At 37.5% G+C, this 19,827-nt stretch overlaps 3 protein-coding genes across 9 annotated transcripts; 2 read left to right on the top strand and 1 right to left on the bottom strand.

Moving 5' to 3' along the window:
- Positions 1 to 459: 459 nt before the first annotated feature.
- Mgat1 (alpha-1,3-mannosyl-glycoprotein 2-beta-N-acetylglucosaminyltransferase) lies at positions 460 to 3,254 on the bottom strand. Its single transcript, XM_065311882.1, has 5 exons — positions 2,865 to 3,254; positions 2,310 to 2,804; positions 1,705 to 2,243; positions 1,384 to 1,645; positions 460 to 1,327 (listed from the first exon to the last, which is right to left on the bottom strand). The coding sequence occupies exons 2-5, from the start codon at positions 2,751 to 2,753 to the stop codon at positions 1,214 to 1,216; spliced, it is 1,359 nt and encodes a 452-aa protein (XP_065167954.1). The 5' UTR covers positions 2,754 to 2,804; positions 2,865 to 3,254; the 3' UTR covers positions 460 to 1,213.
- Positions 3,255 to 3,376: 122 nt separating this feature from the next.
- On the top strand, positions 3,377 to 9,276 carry Afti (aftiphilin). 4 transcript variants are annotated; one of them, XM_065312763.1, is made up of 6 exons: positions 3,377 to 3,809; positions 3,993 to 4,122; positions 4,238 to 5,520; positions 5,617 to 5,860; positions 6,133 to 6,279; positions 6,435 to 9,276. In XM_065312763.1, exons 2-6 carry the CDS (start codon positions 3,993 to 3,995, stop codon positions 8,420 to 8,422), a joined length of 3,792 nt encoding a protein of 1,263 aa, XP_065168835.1. In that variant the 5' UTR covers positions 3,377 to 3,809; the 3' UTR covers positions 8,423 to 9,276. The 4 variants fall into 4 exon arrangements, with proteins under 4 accessions (XP_065168835.1, XP_065168837.1, XP_065168838.1 ...); XM_065312765.1 differs by having other exon boundaries at positions 6,175 to 6,279; XM_065312766.1 differs by lacking the exon at positions 6,133 to 6,279.
- Positions 9,277 to 9,410: 134 nt separating this feature from the next.
- LOC135799603 (uncharacterized) lies at positions 9,411 to 19,207 on the top strand. Of its 4 annotated transcripts, none has more exons than XM_065312772.1 (8): positions 9,411 to 9,665; positions 9,937 to 9,985; positions 10,059 to 10,347; positions 10,404 to 10,500; positions 10,735 to 12,767; positions 12,830 to 13,637; positions 14,093 to 14,130; positions 17,501 to 19,207. In XM_065312772.1, the coding sequence occupies exons 1-6, from the start codon at positions 9,617 to 9,619 to the stop codon at positions 13,019 to 13,021; spliced, it is 2,709 nt and encodes a 902-aa protein (XP_065168844.1). In that variant the 5' UTR covers positions 9,411 to 9,616; the 3' UTR covers positions 13,022 to 13,637; positions 14,093 to 14,130; positions 17,501 to 19,207. The 4 variants fall into 4 exon arrangements, with proteins under 4 accessions (XP_065168844.1, XP_065168841.1, XP_065168840.1 ...); XM_065312769.1 differs by lacking the exon at positions 9,411 to 9,665 and having other exon boundaries at positions 9,698 to 9,985; positions 17,501 to 17,527; positions 17,800 to 19,207; XM_065312768.1 differs by lacking the exon at positions 9,411 to 9,665 and having other exon boundaries at positions 9,698 to 9,985.
- The last annotated feature ends 620 nt before the right edge of the window (positions 19,208 to 19,827 follow it).

A 19,827-nucleotide genomic window follows, 5' to 3' on the forward strand; every position in this document is an offset into this window, starting at 1 on the left:
GTCACTTCTACCGCTGCCCTTGTACGGTGCTCTGAACACGAGTCACTTCTACCGCTAACCTTGTACGGGTTGTACCCTGAATGCAAAAGTGACTCTCATTCCGTGCACCATACCCCCACTCTTTTTTGTGGATCACCGCAGCTGTAAGACCCAGTCCAAAGTGAGCACACGGGGCTCAGTCGGGTCTAAATCGTCCAGCAGTCCAGTCGCAGCTCTCTAAATTCTTTTCTCTTCTTCTTTTGGATCAGGTTTAAATAATTGCCGTCTTGTTTATCACGAAGCATGTCACAGAGGCTCCCCAATAACAAATGACCTAAATAATTCTCAAATAAAACAGTGGGAGTAATTCACGCCCGACATAAAACCCAATTAAATAAATGAACGGATTAAACAGGATGCGCAATCAGCATAATTCAGCCATGCACACTTCCCATCCGCAACAAATAATAAACTAATATGTACATTCCAAGTGATTTTATTATATTATAAGTGGTGTTGTGTGTATGTGTGGAAGTCAAAAATTGCACATCAGTATCATATTCATAAATATTCACAATAAAATTCAATAAAATAATCATAGCAAATGTTTCGAGTGTCAAATTCGAGGCTGATGATTGATCAGGTACAAGAACACAATTTCAATGAGTAGAGAAACATTACTCAACAACACTTGATACAGATCATTATACATATTTGATTGCTTTTGTTGTGTTGGCGTAAACAATAATCTAGGATTTCCGCATCGCAAAACACAATGAATAATAAAAATAAAAATTAAAATCAAAAACACTCTTAAATCTCTCGATAATATCACAAAATGCTTACATCTATATAGCCGAAATTTATAAATTATGCACACGGTACAGACTGATATAACAATAAATTACGCTAGTAGTAGTTAAATAGTTCGGTGTGTGGTCATAATTTTATTCTGTTTTACTTTCTATTTTGTGTGTTCGTGTTTTCTACTTTACGGAATTTTATAAAATTGTTATGGAAGTTTCTCACAAACAAACATCGACGATTGTTTACCGACACATACCGCCCGCTACTCATATTTTAGCTTCTGTTTTCTTGAGTTTGAGGAATTATTCGAGGTTTGCGGAGATTCGCGGTGAGAATTTTAAATGCGAAACGCGCCGAACGGCCGACGCCGTCGTCTGAGCATAAACGGTTGCCGATTTAGCACTAGCACGGGCGGTTCATTCGATTGTTAACTCCATTTTATGTCGTAGCCCTTCCAGTTGAGATTGGGCGCGAGGTATACGGTGCGTCCTTTGTAAAAGAACGTTATCACGCCTCTGTACGCCGTTCTTGGCACTCCACTCTACAAAAAACATCCAATAATTATCATAATAATTAAAATATTATAAAATAATTTACTCTAAAGTCATCCATGAGTCCTAACATCTTCGCCGTGCGTTTGAACGACTCTTTCGTGTAGTACACTATACGTACAGGACCATCATGAGCGATTTTACCCTCACGCAACTCCTGGTAACTGACTACAGCACTTTGGTATACAGCATTGATAAACTGCTTATCGTAAACCTCCCGCGTTAAGTAACTCATATTCATTTTTGAGAAAGGCACAAATTTCTCGTTCAGCTTGATGTACTTCAGATGCTTTTCATAGAAAAGTCCACTGAAACAATCAAAAAATACATTTTATATAAAAAATTTGAAAAAATCATCAAATCTTACTTGGAAACTCCAATTTTTCCAAACGTACGCGTCCTGGAGATCTCCGGCCGTATACAAGCGCGTTCTTTACGTTGTTCTGGCTGTCGTATCCAATCATCCCAGTAGGACCTCGGCCATTTCGCAGATAATTCCTGCCATAATGCTTTATTAAGCATCCAGCCCAGTCCAGGGAAGAAATCGGTACGATATAAAGTTTCCGATTGTTTCTCATCGATCAATCCGACTTTTCCGTTATCATTCCACGCGGAAATACACCACAAAGTCGGGTCTTTCTCTAGCAAAGGATAAGTCCCAAGAAAATACTCGAAAAAGTCCGGCGCGATGTCCAAATCATCTTCGACGATGATCACAGACTTGAAATTAAAATTGAAGAAGATCTCATTCAGTGCCCAGCCGTAATGTCGCGCGATTTTGAAATACCCGCGGAATTTCTTTTCTTTCGGCGGGACTTCAATCTCAGATTGATCAGGTTGTTGTATGAGGGATACTTGTGGAATGTATTTGTTTATAACTGTTCTTGTTTGCTCATCATTGCAATCCTTTTAAAGAAAAAAAACAAGATATTTAATATTTTGGTAAATATAATATGGATTAAGATGATTTACCTGACTGACAATGATAGGAAACTGATCCGGATCCGGCCGGTATTGTAACAATTGATCCAGGCACCTGCTCACTGTGATTCTGTTGCAAGCAAACACCAAAACAGGTATAACTATCCCTGATGGATCCTTATTCCTCATCAGGACATGTGGTGATAGTTTATTATCACTTCCCAGTGCTTTTTCCTTCTCTATTTCAATTTCTACACCAGCCACTTTTTTGTTGTCCATAAATCTGTGTAAATTATGCACCATTTCTTTGTTCTTTTTAAACTCCTCTTGAATTCCATCTTCCAGTTTTCTGATATCCACTTCAAGTACTTGATTTGCTATTGAATCATTTGGAGTGCTTGCCAAGTTGGGTCTGTTTTGGAATGTGAAATAGAGCAGGAAGATCCAAGAGAAAATAAAAGTAGCAATCAGGCAGTATGTCCGTTTGATGCGCATCTTATCAAGCTTTCTGTTAACAGCAGTTCACATTATTACACGGTGGCAAGACTGGAATTAATAAAAAATGTTTATAAATATTTACTTAGATGATAATGAGTGATAACTTACGATTGTTACATTGGTATGCTATGTGAGTGAGGGTATTTGCTAAGTTGCGAGTGTAATTACTGTGCGGGCACCTCTTGATGATTTGTCAACCGTTCAGGTCCACGTTTCGTTGCCCGCTGGCCGCGGCCACATAATCGAATCGTATTGATGCGACGGAAAACAACGCGACTACTGCGGAACAACACCACGCGCCCGCCCGCTGAAGGCCGACGCGCACACAACGCGTTTTGCTTCACTGGCCCCTTGATGGTTGGGAGTCAGGGGCACACATGTGCGGCGCCTTTTGTGATGAGTTTTGAACGCGATAGGCGCGATGGCATTAATATTATCTTATTTGATAAATACCTGCAGCGGCACGATCATCATCGTCGTGCCAACTCGCCGCACTTCGATGTGTATCCACAATTTGACCTTTTCTTATTTTTATACTGAGTGAATTACAAAGATTCAACTTATTTTTAAAGTTTTTATGCTTTAAACTAGTTTAATTAGTAAAAATCGGTTCATTTTTTAAATAATATTAGTTTATTATAGTTTTAGGATAAATTTTACTGGTTTATGATCAATTTTTATTGTTTTATGTATACATTTTATGTTTATAAAATTATTTTGAAACACTTAGTATGTTAAATGTATACTTGGTTGCCTATATTGTGCGCAGTCAAAAAACAGCTGCCCCAGCTGCCAAATACCTTTGACAACCTGTCAAAGCAAAATCAATATGGCAGACAATGTCATGTAATCTGCGCGAATTTGTTATAAATAATTTCCACGGCGTGGAAATCTGTAGTTAACGGTGTAAATCTTCGGCGTAACGTGTTTTCTTGTGGTTGCAGCGGTTGGTGGGTGTTGCGGTGCGGCGTTCCGGTAGCGACAGACGTGTCCAGTGCACTCTGCAGGTGTATCGCTGATCGCTGATAAGCAGGACGTGTCATCTGACAGCAGGTAAATAAAGTACGATTTGCAGCACTATACAAATAACTATGCATGTGCAACGATAACAAATGCATATCGACTTTTAGTCTGTTTTTAATTTTACTATTGCGCATAGTTTGCACATATTGCCGCTGTAGTTTTATTTCTTGTTTTAACTAATGGCGTGAATACAGGGTGTTGTCGCTTTTGTAGATGTCGAAATTAATTCCGCCTCTTGTGAGCACCACGCCACCCCCGATTGGTCTCGGCGATGTGGACGATAATGAAGACGATGAGTTCGGGGACTTTGCTGCTGCTGATGACACCACATATGGCTGTGATTGTAAGTTTTTTATTAATTAATTTGCATTTCTACTATGATAATGAAACTGGAATTTCATGTTTTGCTTGATGTGTAAATATTTATTGTTTAACTTTAAGTTTTATTGATTTTCAAGCATTCTCCATTCCTAATACACCTGAAGATTCACCCAGAAAAACGCCTACGTTAAAAGTTCAACCAGAAAATTTACCCGAAGTGATTCCCGACGAAGAAATAACAAAAGATTATCAAGATAAACGGAAAAACGTGGAAAATATAGAAAATTCGCCGGAAAAACAAACCGGTAATGATGTGGAAGTGCCAAATCTAATAACAAACGGACACAATTATAACGACATTCACTCAGAATCAGTAAAACATGAAGATGAAGATGCGTCAATCAAAGATGATGATGACAGCGAGCGACCGCCGCAGTTATTTGACGATGATTCGGAGGAAAAGGAGGAAATCAGCGAAACGCCTTCAAACTTTAGCATTTCCTTTGATGATAATGTGATATGTGATGACGATGAGGAGGAGGATGAAAGCGACAACATGCCTATTGAGTTGCCAAATCATGTGATCGAGGCTGATGATGAAAAAGTCGTGGAAACTTGTAAAAATATTCAAGAGTTTGATGATTTTGACGATGAATGGAAGCAGGCTGAAGGTGAGCCCAAAGAAAGTGTAATTCCCGATGAGATTGTTGATGAAATTGATCAATTTGAAGATTGTGAGGAGGAGAAAAGTTCTAACCACTCCGAAACAATCGATGATTTCGGTGATTTTAATGCGTTTGCTTCAATTCCGACCGAATCAATCACGCAGAGTCAACAAACTATTCAAAATGCGCCTCTTTCAAGTGATATTCAATCAATTTCTAGTGATTATAATATGCCTGTAAATACTGAAAGCGATGCAAAGCAAGAGGGCGCTGATGATGATTTTGATGATTTTCAATTTACGAATGTCCCGCCAAAAGAACCAGAAATTCAGGAGAAAATTGAAGAAATTATTGACGATTTTGATGATTTTGCTGATTTCTCATCAGCACCTATTGAACCTCAAACGGTGGAACCTAGTCAACCACTTTCTCGCTCAGCGAGTTTAGAACAAGATGGCGATGATGACGATTTTGGTGATTTTGACGATTACACAACCTCGACGAGCACCTCCAATGCTATTCCATTGTTAAATCCAGAGAAAGTATACGAAGAAACACAGGTTATCTTTAAAGTCATGTTTGAACCGGTTACTCTCAATGAGTTGGACTATGAATATTCAGACGGGACTATAAAAAACACCATCTTCGGACAGATTAAGGATGTTACCGATACGCATGCGTTGAGGTACCAATGGGGCAAATCCACTGTGCAACAGGGTTTACTCAAAGCTTTAAACATTGATACTAGAAATATTGTAAGTTTTTCTTTGCCATTTAATTCTCGCATTTTTTCATGTTTGAGTTACTAAACGGTGGAAGTGAAGTTGATGGAGGTTGATGTTTGGTTGTAGCTTTACGCACACGGTATGCCGATGCCGAAATTTGCCGCTAATTTAGGCATGACCCCGCTTGAGCCGGTCAAGTCGGACATTTTGACTCCCACACAAGCGCCCATCACTCCAACCATTCCGTCCAGCGATAGGTCATCTTCACAGGCGACCACATCGAGTGTTTCACAGGCTTCACAACAAAATGGCGACATTCCGGCGGCGCAGTTCGACTGGAGCGCTTCCGGTTTGGCGAATCCATTGGATTGTAAGTATTCACTTAGTTGCTTGATGCTTTTTTGGGAATTGTGTTATTGGTCGGTAGAGGACTACACTTGTTGCGTGATAATTAAGTTCGTTCACACTTTGATGTCCTTTCTTATGTGCTAATACAATGTGTGCGTTGTTTCATGCTTGCCCACGGATCGCTACGTGACTTATCACAATCGTTTGTATAAACAATCCTGTTAAACTCTTTTAACTTCTTCATTGTTCGGCCGGCATTCTCGTTTTTGAATTTTTGCATTCGCGCACGTGCAGCTAACCAAACAAGCACTCTATTCGATCTGGAACAACTTACAGCCTCACTTAGCTTGCCCACGTCGACGACATGCGCTGTAGAAGTAGATAGTAATCACGCTAGCGGCAAATCCAATATCGACGAAGATTGGGACTTGTGGCTGCAATGTAAGTATTGCGTTACATTGTATTGAGTATTGCAAAAAACCACATACATCACGTATTTGTTTCCATGTCAAATTTATCTGTTTGCATCTATTTCTTGCTATGCCTATTTAATTTCGTAATTTTCTTCAATAATTTTTGACATTTCCAATTCAAAGCTGTCTCAAAAGAAGAAACTAAACCTACTCCGCGCACCTCGCGAACATCCGATGATATTAAGTTTGAGGACACGTCAACCCTCCAGAAACCACCCACTTATGATTCAGAATCGGTGAATAGTTTGCAATTTCCCGAAATGACCGACGTGGATGAAACCAAGCTGGAAAGTTTGGGCAGCGCTGATGATTTCAGCGATTTTACATCGTTCCAATCAACGTACCCCCACCAAACGCATCAAACTGATCCTCCTCCCACGACTTGGTCCACTTCTAATATGATCCCACTTCGGGAGACTTATATTGATGATGTGAAAACCGACTGGGTTGAAAATGGCGCTAAGAGTAATAATCATTCAAGAAAGTCTTCTTATGAATCTGTGGGGAAGGTTGAAGTGAAGGAAGAGCCTGATTGGTTACAGCCAACTATTTTGACACCTGTTCTTCCTCATAAAGAGATTAAAACAACAGCTCCAACTGTGGATGTGGTTTCAACTGAACCTGAGGATGATTTTGATGATTTTCAAGATTTTCAAACTTCTGCGCCGCCTGCAAAAGTAGAGCATAAAACACCGCCTGTACAGAATTCTGAAGTTATCACCGCGTATAGGGGCAGTTTACTAAATCCTACTGTCCTGCAACCTACTCTATTGGAACCGGTAAAAATGGCTTCGTCAATGGAACCCCGAACGATTTTGTGGCCTGATCCTGGAATTACTGATGAGGAGTTGGCGCGTTTTGATATGTACGCCAAGAAAGACGGTAACTATAGTCCTGCTGCCTCATCGGTGTCTTTGGTGTTAAATTCCGAGCCTGTCACGAGTTTGAGTAGCCCCAATGACCCGAGTATCAGTAGTGCTAGTGTATCCAAAGCTCCCGAAACCAAGATGAGCGGCCCAGCTGGTGCGCTCATGGTCGAGAAACACGTGGTTGTGCCGGCGAATAAAGTCATCCTACACAACGAGGTGCTCCTTCCGCCCAACAATCAGGTGGTTATTTCCAAGGACCTTGTCTTACCTATCTTGGAAAGCAGTCCACGAAAATATACTCCCCTCCAGAAGACGATACCCGCGCCTGCTCAAGACGATGATGATTGGAGCGATTTTATTTCCACTCAGCCTACGACAACAGGGCCGCCTTCGCGAGTATCAGGAATATCAGCAAGTAATACCTCACCTAGCAAGCACAGTTTGAGTAGCACCAGCACGTCCGAGCTGTCACTCTCGATACCGCAGTTACGTAGCATGCAAAATATGCAACCGCCATGTAAACCCCCCATTCCGGTGATCACACCGCGCGGTCTTGTGCAGACGAAAATCCCCTCGATGGCACCGAGCACGCCTGGCAAGTCGCTGCCGCAGACGGCATTGCACGTGCAGCCGCCCGGTGACGGCTACCAGCCGGCCATCATTAGCACGCAATTCGCCGCACAACTCAACCTCACCTCCCCGATCAACGTCGTCAATCAAACGCCGTTTTCAGATTTCCTGCACAACGGCCACTACCAGACTACAAGTATTCCAACGAATGGACTGCAGCAACAATCACCGCAGAGGAAACAGCTCAACGGGTTGCACGATGATGACGAATGGTCCGATTTTATGTCCAGCCAGCCGGTCAACACGGGGAATCACAGCTTGTACACACCTACAACACAGCAAATGCAGCCAGTTCAATCAGGTAATCCCACGCCGCCTATGATTAACTATAATCAACCAAATTTGTTTGGGGCTGCGACAAATTCACAACGCGCGGACTGGAACCGTAATGGTTTTCAGTCGGACTTGCCGAATATCATCACAAATCCGGTGCACTTTCAAAGTTACCCTACCATGAATACCCCAACGAATGTCTTAAACAAAAAATCGGCAGCCACCAATGGCATTTTGCATAGCAAGAATAAAAAACCGCAGAATCTGAACGTGGCGCGTTTGCCCGATTTGGACTTTGTTGCGCCTAAAACAAAAGTCTTTCACAACAATAAGAAATGACTAAAGGAGAACATTATGCTGTAATTATTTCTACATCGGAAATAATTTCGCATAGTTTTTGTGTAAAAATGTATTTGTGAGGTTGGGTGATATTTAATTTATTTCGTTACTTAAAAATGTTATTTAAAAACTTGCAAATTATTTATTGACGGACAGTCTCTTGAAAATTCTGGCGGTTCACAAACACTTTGTACATACAGTTCAATTTTAAAGATGAAAAATTTCGTGAGGTTTGTATCACACCGTTAAAATTAAACATTTGAAATTGAAATCTTTGAAAATCTTGAAATAATCTTAATCTTTGAAGCGAAAAGTAGCCAAAACAGTCTTATAAATAATTTTATTCTTATTTATTTATCTACTTAACATCTACTTATATTGGTGCATTGTGCAATGTTGTTTTTTTTCATTCTCTTTGCGTATTCTTTTCCTAATTTAAATATTATCTTATACGTCCAAACCGTTTCGAATCAGAAACAATGATTATGAATAAGTGATGTAAACATTTCAATGTTTGTACATACACGTGTATTATTATGTATTATTATCTACTACTTAATAACCGATTAGTTGATAACTTAGATCTTTATTTAAAGTTAATATTGTGAATCAAATGTATTTTGACTGTATCATACAATATGGTAATCTTAATGATAGATTCTAAGTTAGTAGCGAAATAACAGAAAACATGGTAAGTAAACAAGGCGCAATCGATTGCAATGGACATTCCGTATATACTGTAAGAAATATTGCGCAATTAATTAAAATAATGTGAGAAATTGAGTTTCTGCGCAATGCGTATGATATGAAACAAATGAAAGTATTGTTTATATAATAAAGGTGCTTTAACAGTTTTTTTCGGTGTTGTTGTTTTGCTTTTATTCAAAACAACGACAACTAATGGCGCGGCATCAAAAGTGGGATGTTTGCAGATACCTGCTAGCAACATTTGTCCCCACTGTCTTTTTGTCTAGTGTTGTTATGACTACCCGGCATATATCGTCAGTTTAAGATGACAAATTGTGTAGAAATGTTGTCATTAACATTAAAAAGTTCAAATTTTTGGTGCATTTGGTGTTCGTCGGTGTAGAAATTATTAAATCTCATTTGTAAATTCACATTCATGATTGTTTATAGTAGATAATTGAAATATAATTTGTTTTGTTGTGTTTGGTGCGCGTGTTTCAGTGTAACATGAATCACAAACGGAAAATATTCACGAATTCACCTTTAGCGTTTAGAGGTAAGCGCATTATCTTTTACTACGAGCTGCGTTTGCGTACTACTCGACGTAAAACAATACAAACAAAGTTTTTCGTGTTAATTTCATTCTCTTTGTATCATTCTCACAATCCGCTCATGTTTTATTATGTTTCTTTGATTCTTTTAACGTTTTCTTATCATGGGGTCCTTGCAAAACATGCTAAATGTGTATTTTCATATGAAAAATCACTATCGCAAGTTGAAAAACGTGCAAAGTCGTGTCAATACTAACAACACACCAAAATCTGCAGGTAGATCCAAGAAACCACGTCCAAAAATAAATGAATCCTCATCTGCCACGTAAGACTGTGATTTATTTAATCAATTAATATTAAATAAAATACTTTATTAATTATTGTGGATGTAATTTAAGGCAGGGGAAAAATCGGCCCCCAACGCGTCGTAATCCAGCGGAAATTGTTGATAAATCAGTTCATGAATTGGATTTAGTTAATCAATCTCCCAACAACAAGTATCAGACCACATCGCTGAGTTCTCAGACGGTGACGGAAAATTCTTGCTCGAGTGTTGATCACCATGAATATCTACAGTTTTCTTTGCATATCACCGAGGAAATTATCCGGAATGATATGTTTAAGAATGAAGAAATGATCAGTGTCTTGAAACGACATTATGAGGCAAATAAATCGAGGCTTGATCAGGTAATTAAAGCAATAAAAGTGGAGTTTTCTTTATTTAGTTTCATACTCTATTTAAGGAAAGACTACTTAAAACTATTGCGGAATTGTGCTCGGAGTTGAACCTTCCCATGGACACTTTGCTTCAGTTTGATCAAAATGGGACCTGTTCAGGAGGTAATTAAGTTTATAATTATGTATGGCTTGATAAAATAGATTTAACAATTGAAAAATGATATAGAAATTATCATTTGAATGTTAAAATTTGTAGAATTTATGATTACATTGACCTAAATAATAATAAAAAATACTCATCACGTAGAAAATTACATTACCTTCTAAATGAAGACGTTGCGTGAGAAATTCTACACGCATGGCTATTGATTCAGGCATTAATATTAATTATTATAGTTCATGTTTTAGCTCACGTGGTTGGTAACACCCGTGGCAGCACGCCGATCACAGTGCCCTACAGTTTTGGCCCACATAACAAATTTGCATCTAGTCCATCCGAAAACCGACTAATCATTCAAGAGAAGTTTGATAATTCAGTAGCTGTGGGTAACAGTTCTGAATTAGCAGTTGAGAGCTTGGGATTGCTGCCAGTTATAAGTGAAGACCGGATAAGTCAACAACAACCAGATTTCTTGACTAATTCCAAAGAGGACATTATGCTGCAAATATCAAATGAAAAGGCTAAGGATAACTTGAAGGAAACCAATCAGGATAATGATAGATACGTCATAGAAGTTCTGAGATCTCCTACGCGTTTGGAAGACCTATCCAAAGTTTTTGAATTTGGCGAGGAGACGCTAACGGCTCCCGGTGAGGAATCCATTGTGAATTTGAATTTGATGGAAATTAAATTAAATGAAATCAAAGAGTTTCACGTTCTGCATGATGCCACCGCCACGTTTGTGCATGAAAGTGATAAAGAATCAGATGCGTCTATAACCCACCATGAGTCACATGTATCCACTTTGGATAGTAATACGTCTAAAGACTTTAAATCACCCACTAACAAAAACAAAGTTAAAAATAATTTGGTCATTGCACATTACTCCACTTCAGTGGAGCCTGAGTTAGTGCAGACAAAAGAATTTAGCGTTCAAACTCAATTGGATAACAGTCAGGATGAAAACATTGATGTTTGTTCTCCCAATTTAGCTTTAACTGCTGGTGGGACTTTTGTAAGTGATGCTTCTACTCAGAAGCATATATTCCCAACTTCAGATACAAAACATGAGAATGAACCATCAAATCATCTTGTAAACGTTGAAAATACTTCTGATCCTGTTGTGGCTTCTCCCAATAGATGCCTACGCTGTAATTGTCGTAAGGTTGAAAGCGATAATGAAGTCAAAATGAGTGAGAATAATGGAACAAGCATGATTTCAACAGGAGCACAGTACGTTCTTTTGGATTGTCCAGTTTTAATACCTTGTGAACACACAAAAAGCATGGAGTTTTTGAATGCTATTGGAAATCGAGCGGGAAACTACGAAAAAAGTATTCATACAATGAATATTCGTATTCCCCCTACTAATATTTTGCAAAATTCTGTGTCTAATGTGATTTCTGGTGCTGTAGACAGTTATTATAATGTGAATAAGAACAATCTGCATCATGGTGACTATGATTTGACACCGCAAAAAGACATGTTCCAGAGTAAGGTACAAACACATATGGCACCTACTCCAAGTCAGAACCCGGTGCCATTTGGATGTTGCTCCTGTATGTCTAATATGGCGACCAATCAGTCATTGATCGATAAATACGATCGATTTGATTCAGTGGGAAGGATGGAAAGACTCGACAGACTCGATAGATACAAAAAAGTCAACGACAACCTCTCATATTTTTACCCAACGATAGCTACTCAAGTAAGTTCAATGGATTTGTTGAGCAATGGTATAAATTTGTATCCCAACCTGCAAAAACCTCAAAATAAAGTTAAGCAACACCGAGAGCCTCGTTATAGTAAGCCAAGACAACATAATCAACATCAGCAATACGATCCGCCAAAAAGTGTTGAGAGGCGAGATAAATTCGACAATCATCCACACAATTTTATTAATTCCTGTGATTCCATACCAGAATTTGATCTATTAACATCTAGAACACCAGGTACTGCAAATGGTAGTACTTCTAATTATAATACATTACCTAAAACTGCTTCAGTAATATCAAACAAAGATAATTTTAACCATAGTAAAGTTAACCTGGATAATTATCGTATTGAATCTAAGCATAGTGTAGGTTCGAAAAGAACTTACGGTGAAGGATTATCTACATGTAAAAGTCCTGGGGAAAGTGGCAGGATAAGTCCGGGAAAATCTCCAGGTGGTTTGATATCTGAGGATGAAGTGTCTGCGGATAGGACTACAGATAGATCTTTAGGATTATATAACAGCACGGATAGCATGGAGAAACGAATTATGAGTGTAAGTATATATGATAAATATGATTTTGATTATATTATGACTAATAGCAATTTTCTGTTTAGCTACGGCATGATATTGAAAAGTTCAGCAAGGACGACTTATCGATTACAAAACGAAGTGAGCCGGAGTCTGCAAAACGTGGTGATATGTTGGATATATTGAGGAAGAATAGTTTAAATGGCGGTATACTGCCATCGGAGTTAGCGCTACCAAGGCAGAAAAAAATGTCAATTCTACGCAAACGAAGTAAATAGGATGTTTAAATTTTATTAAATTTTGTATTGTGAAAATTTCGGTGGAAATTGTGCGGTTTTTGGAGATTGTTTAGTATTGATCAGTTGTATTTGCAAAATGACAATAAATTGCAATTTCTTAAGGACACGCTCTGAGTTCTATCAAAATCACTGTAGTGTCAGAACTCGTAGTGTTGTAAGTAAATAAAGAAATATCAGTGTGTATGTAAACAAGTTTTATCTTGTGCAACGGGCATATTGTAATGCGCATCGCAGTAACCGCGTGTTGTCGTTGGCGCTGTGAGCAATTCGGTGCACAGGCAGTACGATTTCGGTCATCGAGTGGGTCGCACGTGTTCATAGCGACTTCTGTTTCTTTATATTATATTATAATTAAGTAAATCTATGTATATCCAATATACAATCGACAACATACGCTGAATTTGGATGTAAACAGAGGTTTGCTAGTGTGATTGCATGCGTTATACGTTTATCAACCGCGGAATAATTGTGAGTTTACCTGGGCGCGTGTGAGGTTCCGTCGGCCGTCGGTTATTATTTTATCGCCTGTGGAATTGAACTCAACTTTGGAACAGAACCTGTCGATCCTTAATTCCTCAAATATAAGAGCTATCATGTAAGTAAGATTAGGTTTTTAGATTTGGGTCTTTTTGGGTAGATTAAGAATCTGTGATTTGTTCCTTTCTATCTCTTTTAGTTTACAAAATATTCGCAATTGAAAGAAATGACAAAAATTAAAAATTTCACTTTCAAGATATCTGGTTGATCCAATATTTTACGCGACTCGTATTGTTTATCCGGACATCTACTTTCAAAATTTGCAGTATCGATCAAATATCAATCGACTATTTAATTTCGACTATAGTAATTTTATTTACTGTTTGCGCGTTTATTGTCCATAAATTCCTCCATATTTTGATATTCATCATTAGGATGACCCATCGTGCTGGTGTAGGTAACTCCTAACTAAACAGCACAGGTAGTTTGTTTTTCTCCACTGTGTGATTATAGTATTATTAAGTCGTATGAAATATTTTTGTTTTAACTTATGCTTTCTTTTTTTATTTACAGTCTTTGCCGTGCCTTGGAGTACCATGAGTTCTGCATTGGTAAGTTTATAATTCAATTATAGGTATTTTTCGTTTTAATTTCTTTGTCCTCCATTAGTTTGTATTTACGTTGTTTTGATTTATCTCGTTCCACCGCGTGTTGCAAATACATAAGATAGTCGCGTACACGGCTGATACATCTCAAAATTAACTGTTTAGTAATTTTTCCTTCGCTTACACAAACCCAAGAGTTGTACTCGAAGATGTAATTCAACGGAATTCCGCTCTAACCATCCCTATCCCCTTTTTGTCTCAGTTTTTTTTAATTCCAATTATTTTAGATTGAAGATTCTAAATTTTTGAAAAATTCTTTATAAAATTAGGTATTCAAATAGGGAAATAAGAGAGGTTGAGAATAATTCATAAACAAAAATTTGCTAAGAACAATTCTTGTTTCATCCCACTGAAAGGTTTTTCATTTTTATTTTTAGGAGAATTTTAAAAATTTGTTTGTTTTTATTTATAATTCATAGATGGGACTAGCATCAACTAAAAATTGCTTATTTATCAATGTTTGTCACGAAGTATAGATACACAGGAGACCGAACGTCATGTTAAATTAATGGTCAAAATTTAGGGAATAGAACATTCGTCAATAGAGCGCGCCACTATGCCTTAGAGTACTTGCACTTCGTGTGTACTCGTTTAAATCCTTACGTTGCTATGGACACCGCCGGAAAAAAACACGTGTTGACGTGTAATAATTATCACGAAGTATCTAAATACAGGAACGTCATGTAAACAAATTGTCTCAATGTTGCCATAGACACGAACCAACGAATATCGGTCCCTCGGGTTCCCAGCGCAACCAGTGGCAGAAAAGAGAACTATGAGATGTGTTTATAATTGTGTACCATGACTACGACGAAAAAGCCTATACCGTTCGGACTCCTTATATCTATACTTCGGGATGTTTGTGTACAAACAACATTTTTGTGTCGCGTTATTATTTTTAATTTTTACCTGATAGAGAATTTTCCAATCTTTCATATACTTTGATCCGTTGGTTGCTTGCAATTTTAGTTTAAAAGAGGACACGCATTCAAGGCACCGTACAAGGGCAGCGGTAGAAGTGACTCGTGTTCAGGGCACCGTACGAGGGTAGCGGTAGAAGTGATCATATTTAGGTACTCATATTCCCAATCCAATTTTCCAATCTTTCATAATCAGCAATTCGTTGGTTGCTATCTCTTTTAGTTTAAGAGATATTATTTATCGAAAATTGTCGATTAAAATTATCATGCACACCACCTTGGTATTTTTTTTAAGAATTAAAATTTTATCTGTCAGATTTCCGCTTTAACTAGCCTATCTGATAGAGATTAGTCCGTAGATTAAGACGCTGCGATCAGATCCTATTTATCTCTTTTAGTTTACGAGATATTCGCGATTGAAGAAAATGGGCAAAAATTGCAAAATGTCACTTTTTAGCACATTTAATCGCGTATTTCGACCTTTTACTGTAGGAAATATAATTATGTTATATTTTTATCTGATAAAGAATTTTCCAATCTTTCATAATCAACAATTGGTTGGTAGCTATCTCTTTTAGTTTAAGAGATATAAATTTTTGAAAATCGTCGAAAGAAAGTATCAAGCACCCCCCCTTGGCAATTTTTTCTTAAGAATTAAAATTTCATCTCTCAGATTTCCCTTTTAACTATCCTATCTGATAGAGAAAAGTCAGTAGATTAAGACGCTGCGATCAGATCTTATTTATCTCTTTTAGTTTACGAGATATTCGCGATTGAATAAAATGGGCCAAAATTGCAAAATGTCACTTTTTAGCACTTTTAGTCGCGTTTTTCGACCTTTTACTGTAGGAAATATAATTATTGTATATTTTTATCTGATAGAGAATTTTCCAATCTTTCCTAATCAACAATTCGTTGGTAGCTATCTCTTTTAGTTTAAAAGATATTAATTTTTGAATATCGTCGAAAAAAAGTATCAAGCACCCCCCCTTGGCAATTTTTTTCTTACGACTTAATATTTCTTCTCTCAAATTTCCCTTTTAACTATCCTATCTGATAGAGAAAAGTCAGTAGATTAAGACGCTGCGATCAGATCCTATTTATCTCTTTGAGTTTACGAGATATTCGCGATTGAATAAAATGGGCAAAAATTGCAAAATGTCACTTTTTAGCACTTTTAGTCGCGTTTTTCGACCTTTTACTCTAGGAAATATAATTATTTTATATTTTTATCTGATAGAGAATTTTCCAATCTTTCATAATCAACAATTCGTTGGTAGCTATCTCTTTTAGCTTAAAAGATATTAATTTTTGAAAATCGTCGAAAAAAAGTATCAAGCACCCCCCCTTGGCAATTTTTTTCTTACGACTTAAAATTTCTTCTCTCAAATTTCCCTTTTAACTATCCTATCTGATAGAGAAAAGTCAGTAGATTAAGATGCTGAGATCAGATCTTATTTATCTCTTTTAGTTTACGAGATATTCGCGATTGAATAAAATGGGCAAAAATTGCAAAATGTCAATTTTTAGCACTTTTAGTCGCGTTTTTCTACCTTTTACTGTAGGAAATATAATTCCGTAACGCGAGTTATAATGATAGTTGTTTGTATATGCATATACGCAATAGTACTCGTTGCGCTAGGAGTTGTAGTTTTTTTTTTTTATTATAACACGCGAACGCGGTCTTCAACTAAGGTCGGAATAATTTTCCCAGATGCGGAATTTAATTCTTTATTTCCCTGTATCCAAATTTATTGCTAGAAAATTCCGTAACGCGAGTTATAATGATAGTTGTGTATATACGCATATACGCTATAGTACTCGTTGCGCTAGGAATTGTAGTTTTTTTTTATTATAACAGGCGAACGTTATATTGAAAGTTGTGTGTGTGCGCTGTAGTGCTCGTTGTAGTACACGCTTATCGGGGTTTGTGTATAAACAAGTTTTTATATCGCTATAACCGTGCGAAATGCTGCCTCTCACGTTACGAACGTTGGACCGCTTCAGTCTGTTCTTACCTGCACGCGGTTTGGCATCATTATTTCATTCATTCAGATAACATTACATTTTATTTATTATAAGTCAGCATTAATTACGGCACCGAATGACAACAGACGTGTAGAGTGTTTTGCTAAGGTTAATTTACGCGTAAAATGATTATAAAACTCGTGTTTACAAGTGCGTGTCGGCTATTGGATTATTTCGATGCTGAGCATTGGAATTAGAAATATGTATCCTATTCGTAGTTTTAAGTAAGTGTAATTAACGGCTGCCCTTAGCAGAATATTCCGGGAAATTTGTGTGTTAAAATAGTACATGTTCAATATCCGACAAAATGAATTTAAATAAGTGTTCATCATAGTGCGAGTTCTCACACACGTGTTTTTTTGTTTCAGTCCTCTCTTTGATTTCTTGATGCACTGGTAAGTTTGTAAACGTTATTACATCATAATTACAAATTTATCTTAAATCGCATGTAACGTGAGTACCGTAATGAAACAAAATTGATGCGTGCGGTCGGATGCGACTTCGATCTACCCGTAGAGTATGGTCGTGTCAATCATCGGTTTAATAACGTGAATTTTTCCTTGCTTGCATTTTCTTTTCTATATATATAAAAATGAAACCCGTTTCGCGTGGTCAAGCCATCACATGAAAACGGCTAGACCGATTTGGCTGATTTTTTTTTTTGCAGTTTTCTAATACTCTGTAGAAGGTTCTTACGGAAAAAAATATTAGGAAAATGTCTCGGAAAGATTGAAAAAAAATAAAGCCCGTTTCCCGTTGTCACGCCATCTATGTGTGAGATTTCAGAACGCATATATAAACTTCACATGACTTACATAGTAATCTGTGGTAATTTGTGACATACCCGCCGCGCCAACAATAAGGTTATTAAAGTTTTTGACACACAGGTTTTTGTTTGAAAAAGGAAAGTCGCTTTCTCTGTCTGTCCCTTTGTATGCTTAAATCATTGAAACTACGCAACGGATTTTGATGAGGTTTTTTACTTCCGTGCGAAGCCGGGGCGGGTCGCTAGCGATGTGACTGGCAGAGAATGCCTTACGGCATTAAGTCCGCCTTTTGTACAATATTATTTTTTTGTGTAATAAAGTTTAAATAAATAAAAAATAAATAAGGCGGTACGAAGTTCGCCAGGTCAGCTAGTTATTTCATAAATCTGCAGGCTCTTTAACGTATTTTCGTAGTTTGGCAATTAATTATTGAGAGTAAGATATAAGTAAAAGACGATTTAAATTTTCTTTCGCGTGTGTGCTTGAGTTGCCGTCGGCGGACACATGTTGCCTTGCTTGTGGCGTATCTGGAGAATCCATCGCAAAGAAAATTTCTAGCTCTTTATTCTTAAATTAAAATGTAATTGTATTTTTGTTGTTTCACCCTCTCTAATCGTGAATCTAATTCCATGCATGGAAAATTTTGAATTTTTTTATTAAATGTAGCAATTTTCTTCTTGAATCACCCTATGTATTAATTTTCCTTGCTCTCTAATGTAAAACTGACTAAATTTATTGGTTCCGGGTTTTCTATTTAAACTTTGTATTTTATTTTTAAATGTAGAAATTTCCTATTTGTAACGCCCTGAATGTTTGTTTTTCTTGATTTCCTATTATAAGTTTTCTAAATTTGTTATTCCCGAGTGTTTTCTTCTTTGAACTATTGATTTTCTTTTTGTAACACCCTGTATATATGTTTCTTTTGTGTCCGTGAAAATTTTGCTTTAACTATCGTCTTTAGTATTTTTCCATTTGCACTTTAAATTTTCTTTCTGGAACACCATGTATATTAGTTTCCCTGATCGTCGAGTGAAAACGAGCGGCGTTTGTAGTGTCCAGAGTTTTTTGTTTGCACTTAAAATTTTCTTTTTGTAACACCCTGTATATTTATTTTCATTGTCAATAACATAGAAAATGAACTATGTATTTGCTAATTTCATTATTCCGGTAGAACTGTACGAAGTGCTATTTGCTTATATGTGCGCGGCTTAGCAGGTCGTAAGTCCGGTTTCAATATGGCGACATGTATTCTGTTGACTTGCAAAGTCTAAACTTGTATTCTATTGTTAATAAAGAAATAGTAAGATATATTGACTTCTTTGATTTGTGTGTTCGCCTTCTATCATTTCAGGAACAGGTCTCTAAGAGAGTTCCCTCTCTCAGGGGGTGATCCCCTCTATAAAAATTGTTAAAGTAACCTGTATGATTTGTGTACTCCTTCTTTCATTTCAGCAACAGGTCAGAACTTGTAAGAATATTTTTAAGTGTCACCTCTCCTGAGGCGACTTAAAACTTAGAAATATTTTTATAAGTTCTTAAAAGGATGTCCTTATAAGGAGTTCTCCCACTCGGGGGATGATCCCCCACCATAAAAATTGTTGATATGCCTGATAATTTCGGGGATGAAGCGCAGAGACATCGTAGCTGTAGGATGGGCCGGGAGCAATGGATGGATTGAAGCAGTGGGCGATCGACCAGAGCGCCGGAGGCGCTCTGGGAGATCGACCGTAGACTGTCTTATAACGACACGTGCCAAAAAATTTAAAAATCTGATCCTCCCCTGTTCTCTTTCTTCTATCTCCTCCACTTTTCTTCTCTACTCTACTCTCTGTTCTCTTCCTTCTATCTTCTCTCTTATTCTTTACTACTCCTACTTCTATTCTCTGTTCTCGTTTCTCCACTTACTTTCTTACTTCTCTTATTGCCTT

This window comes from Atheta coriaria, unplaced genomic scaffold, assembly GCF_025399875.1.
Source record: "Atheta coriaria isolate IRGN ID8LTWV9N9 unplaced genomic scaffold, Caltech_Dcor_3.1 hic_scaffold_9_pilon, whole genome shotgun sequence".
NCBI classification, from domain to species: Eukaryota; Metazoa; Arthropoda; class Insecta; order Coleoptera; family Staphylinidae; genus Dalotia; species Dalotia coriaria.

Coding starts and splice junctions, on each gene's coding strand:
- LOC135799603 (XM_065312768.1), top strand. CDS start 9,825: ATGGGGTCCTTGCAAAACATGCTAAATGTGTATTTTCATATGAAAAAT. Junction 10,348..10,403: donor ATAAATCGAGGCTTGATCAG/GTAATTAAAGCA, acceptor ACTCTATTTAAG/GAAAGACTACTTAAAACTAT. Junction 10,501..10,734: donor AAATGGGACCTGTTCAGGAG/GTAATTAAGTTT, acceptor TAATTATTATAG/TTCATGTTTTAGCTCACGTG.
- Afti (XM_065312763.1), top strand. CDS start 3,993: ATGTCGAAATTAATTCCGCCTCTTGTGAGCACCACGCCACCCCCGATT. Junction 5,861..6,132: donor TTTGGCGAATCCATTGGATT/GTAAGTATTCAC, acceptor GCGCACGTGCAG/CTAACCAAACAAGCACTCTA. Junction 6,280..6,434: donor TTGGGACTTGTGGCTGCAAT/GTAAGTATTGCG, acceptor TCCAATTCAAAG/CTGTCTCAAAAGAAGAAACT.
- Mgat1 (XM_065311882.1), bottom strand. CDS start 2,753: ATGCGCATCAAACGGACATACTGCCTGATTGCTACTTTTATTTTCTCT. Junction 1,646..1,704: donor GGAAAAATTGGAGTTTCCAA/GTAAGATTTGAT, acceptor TGATTGTTTCAG/TGGACTTTTCTATGAAAAGC. Junction 1,328..1,383: donor GACTCATGGATGACTTTAGA/GTAAATTATTTT, acceptor TGTTTTTTGTAG/AGTGGAGTGCCAAGAACGGC.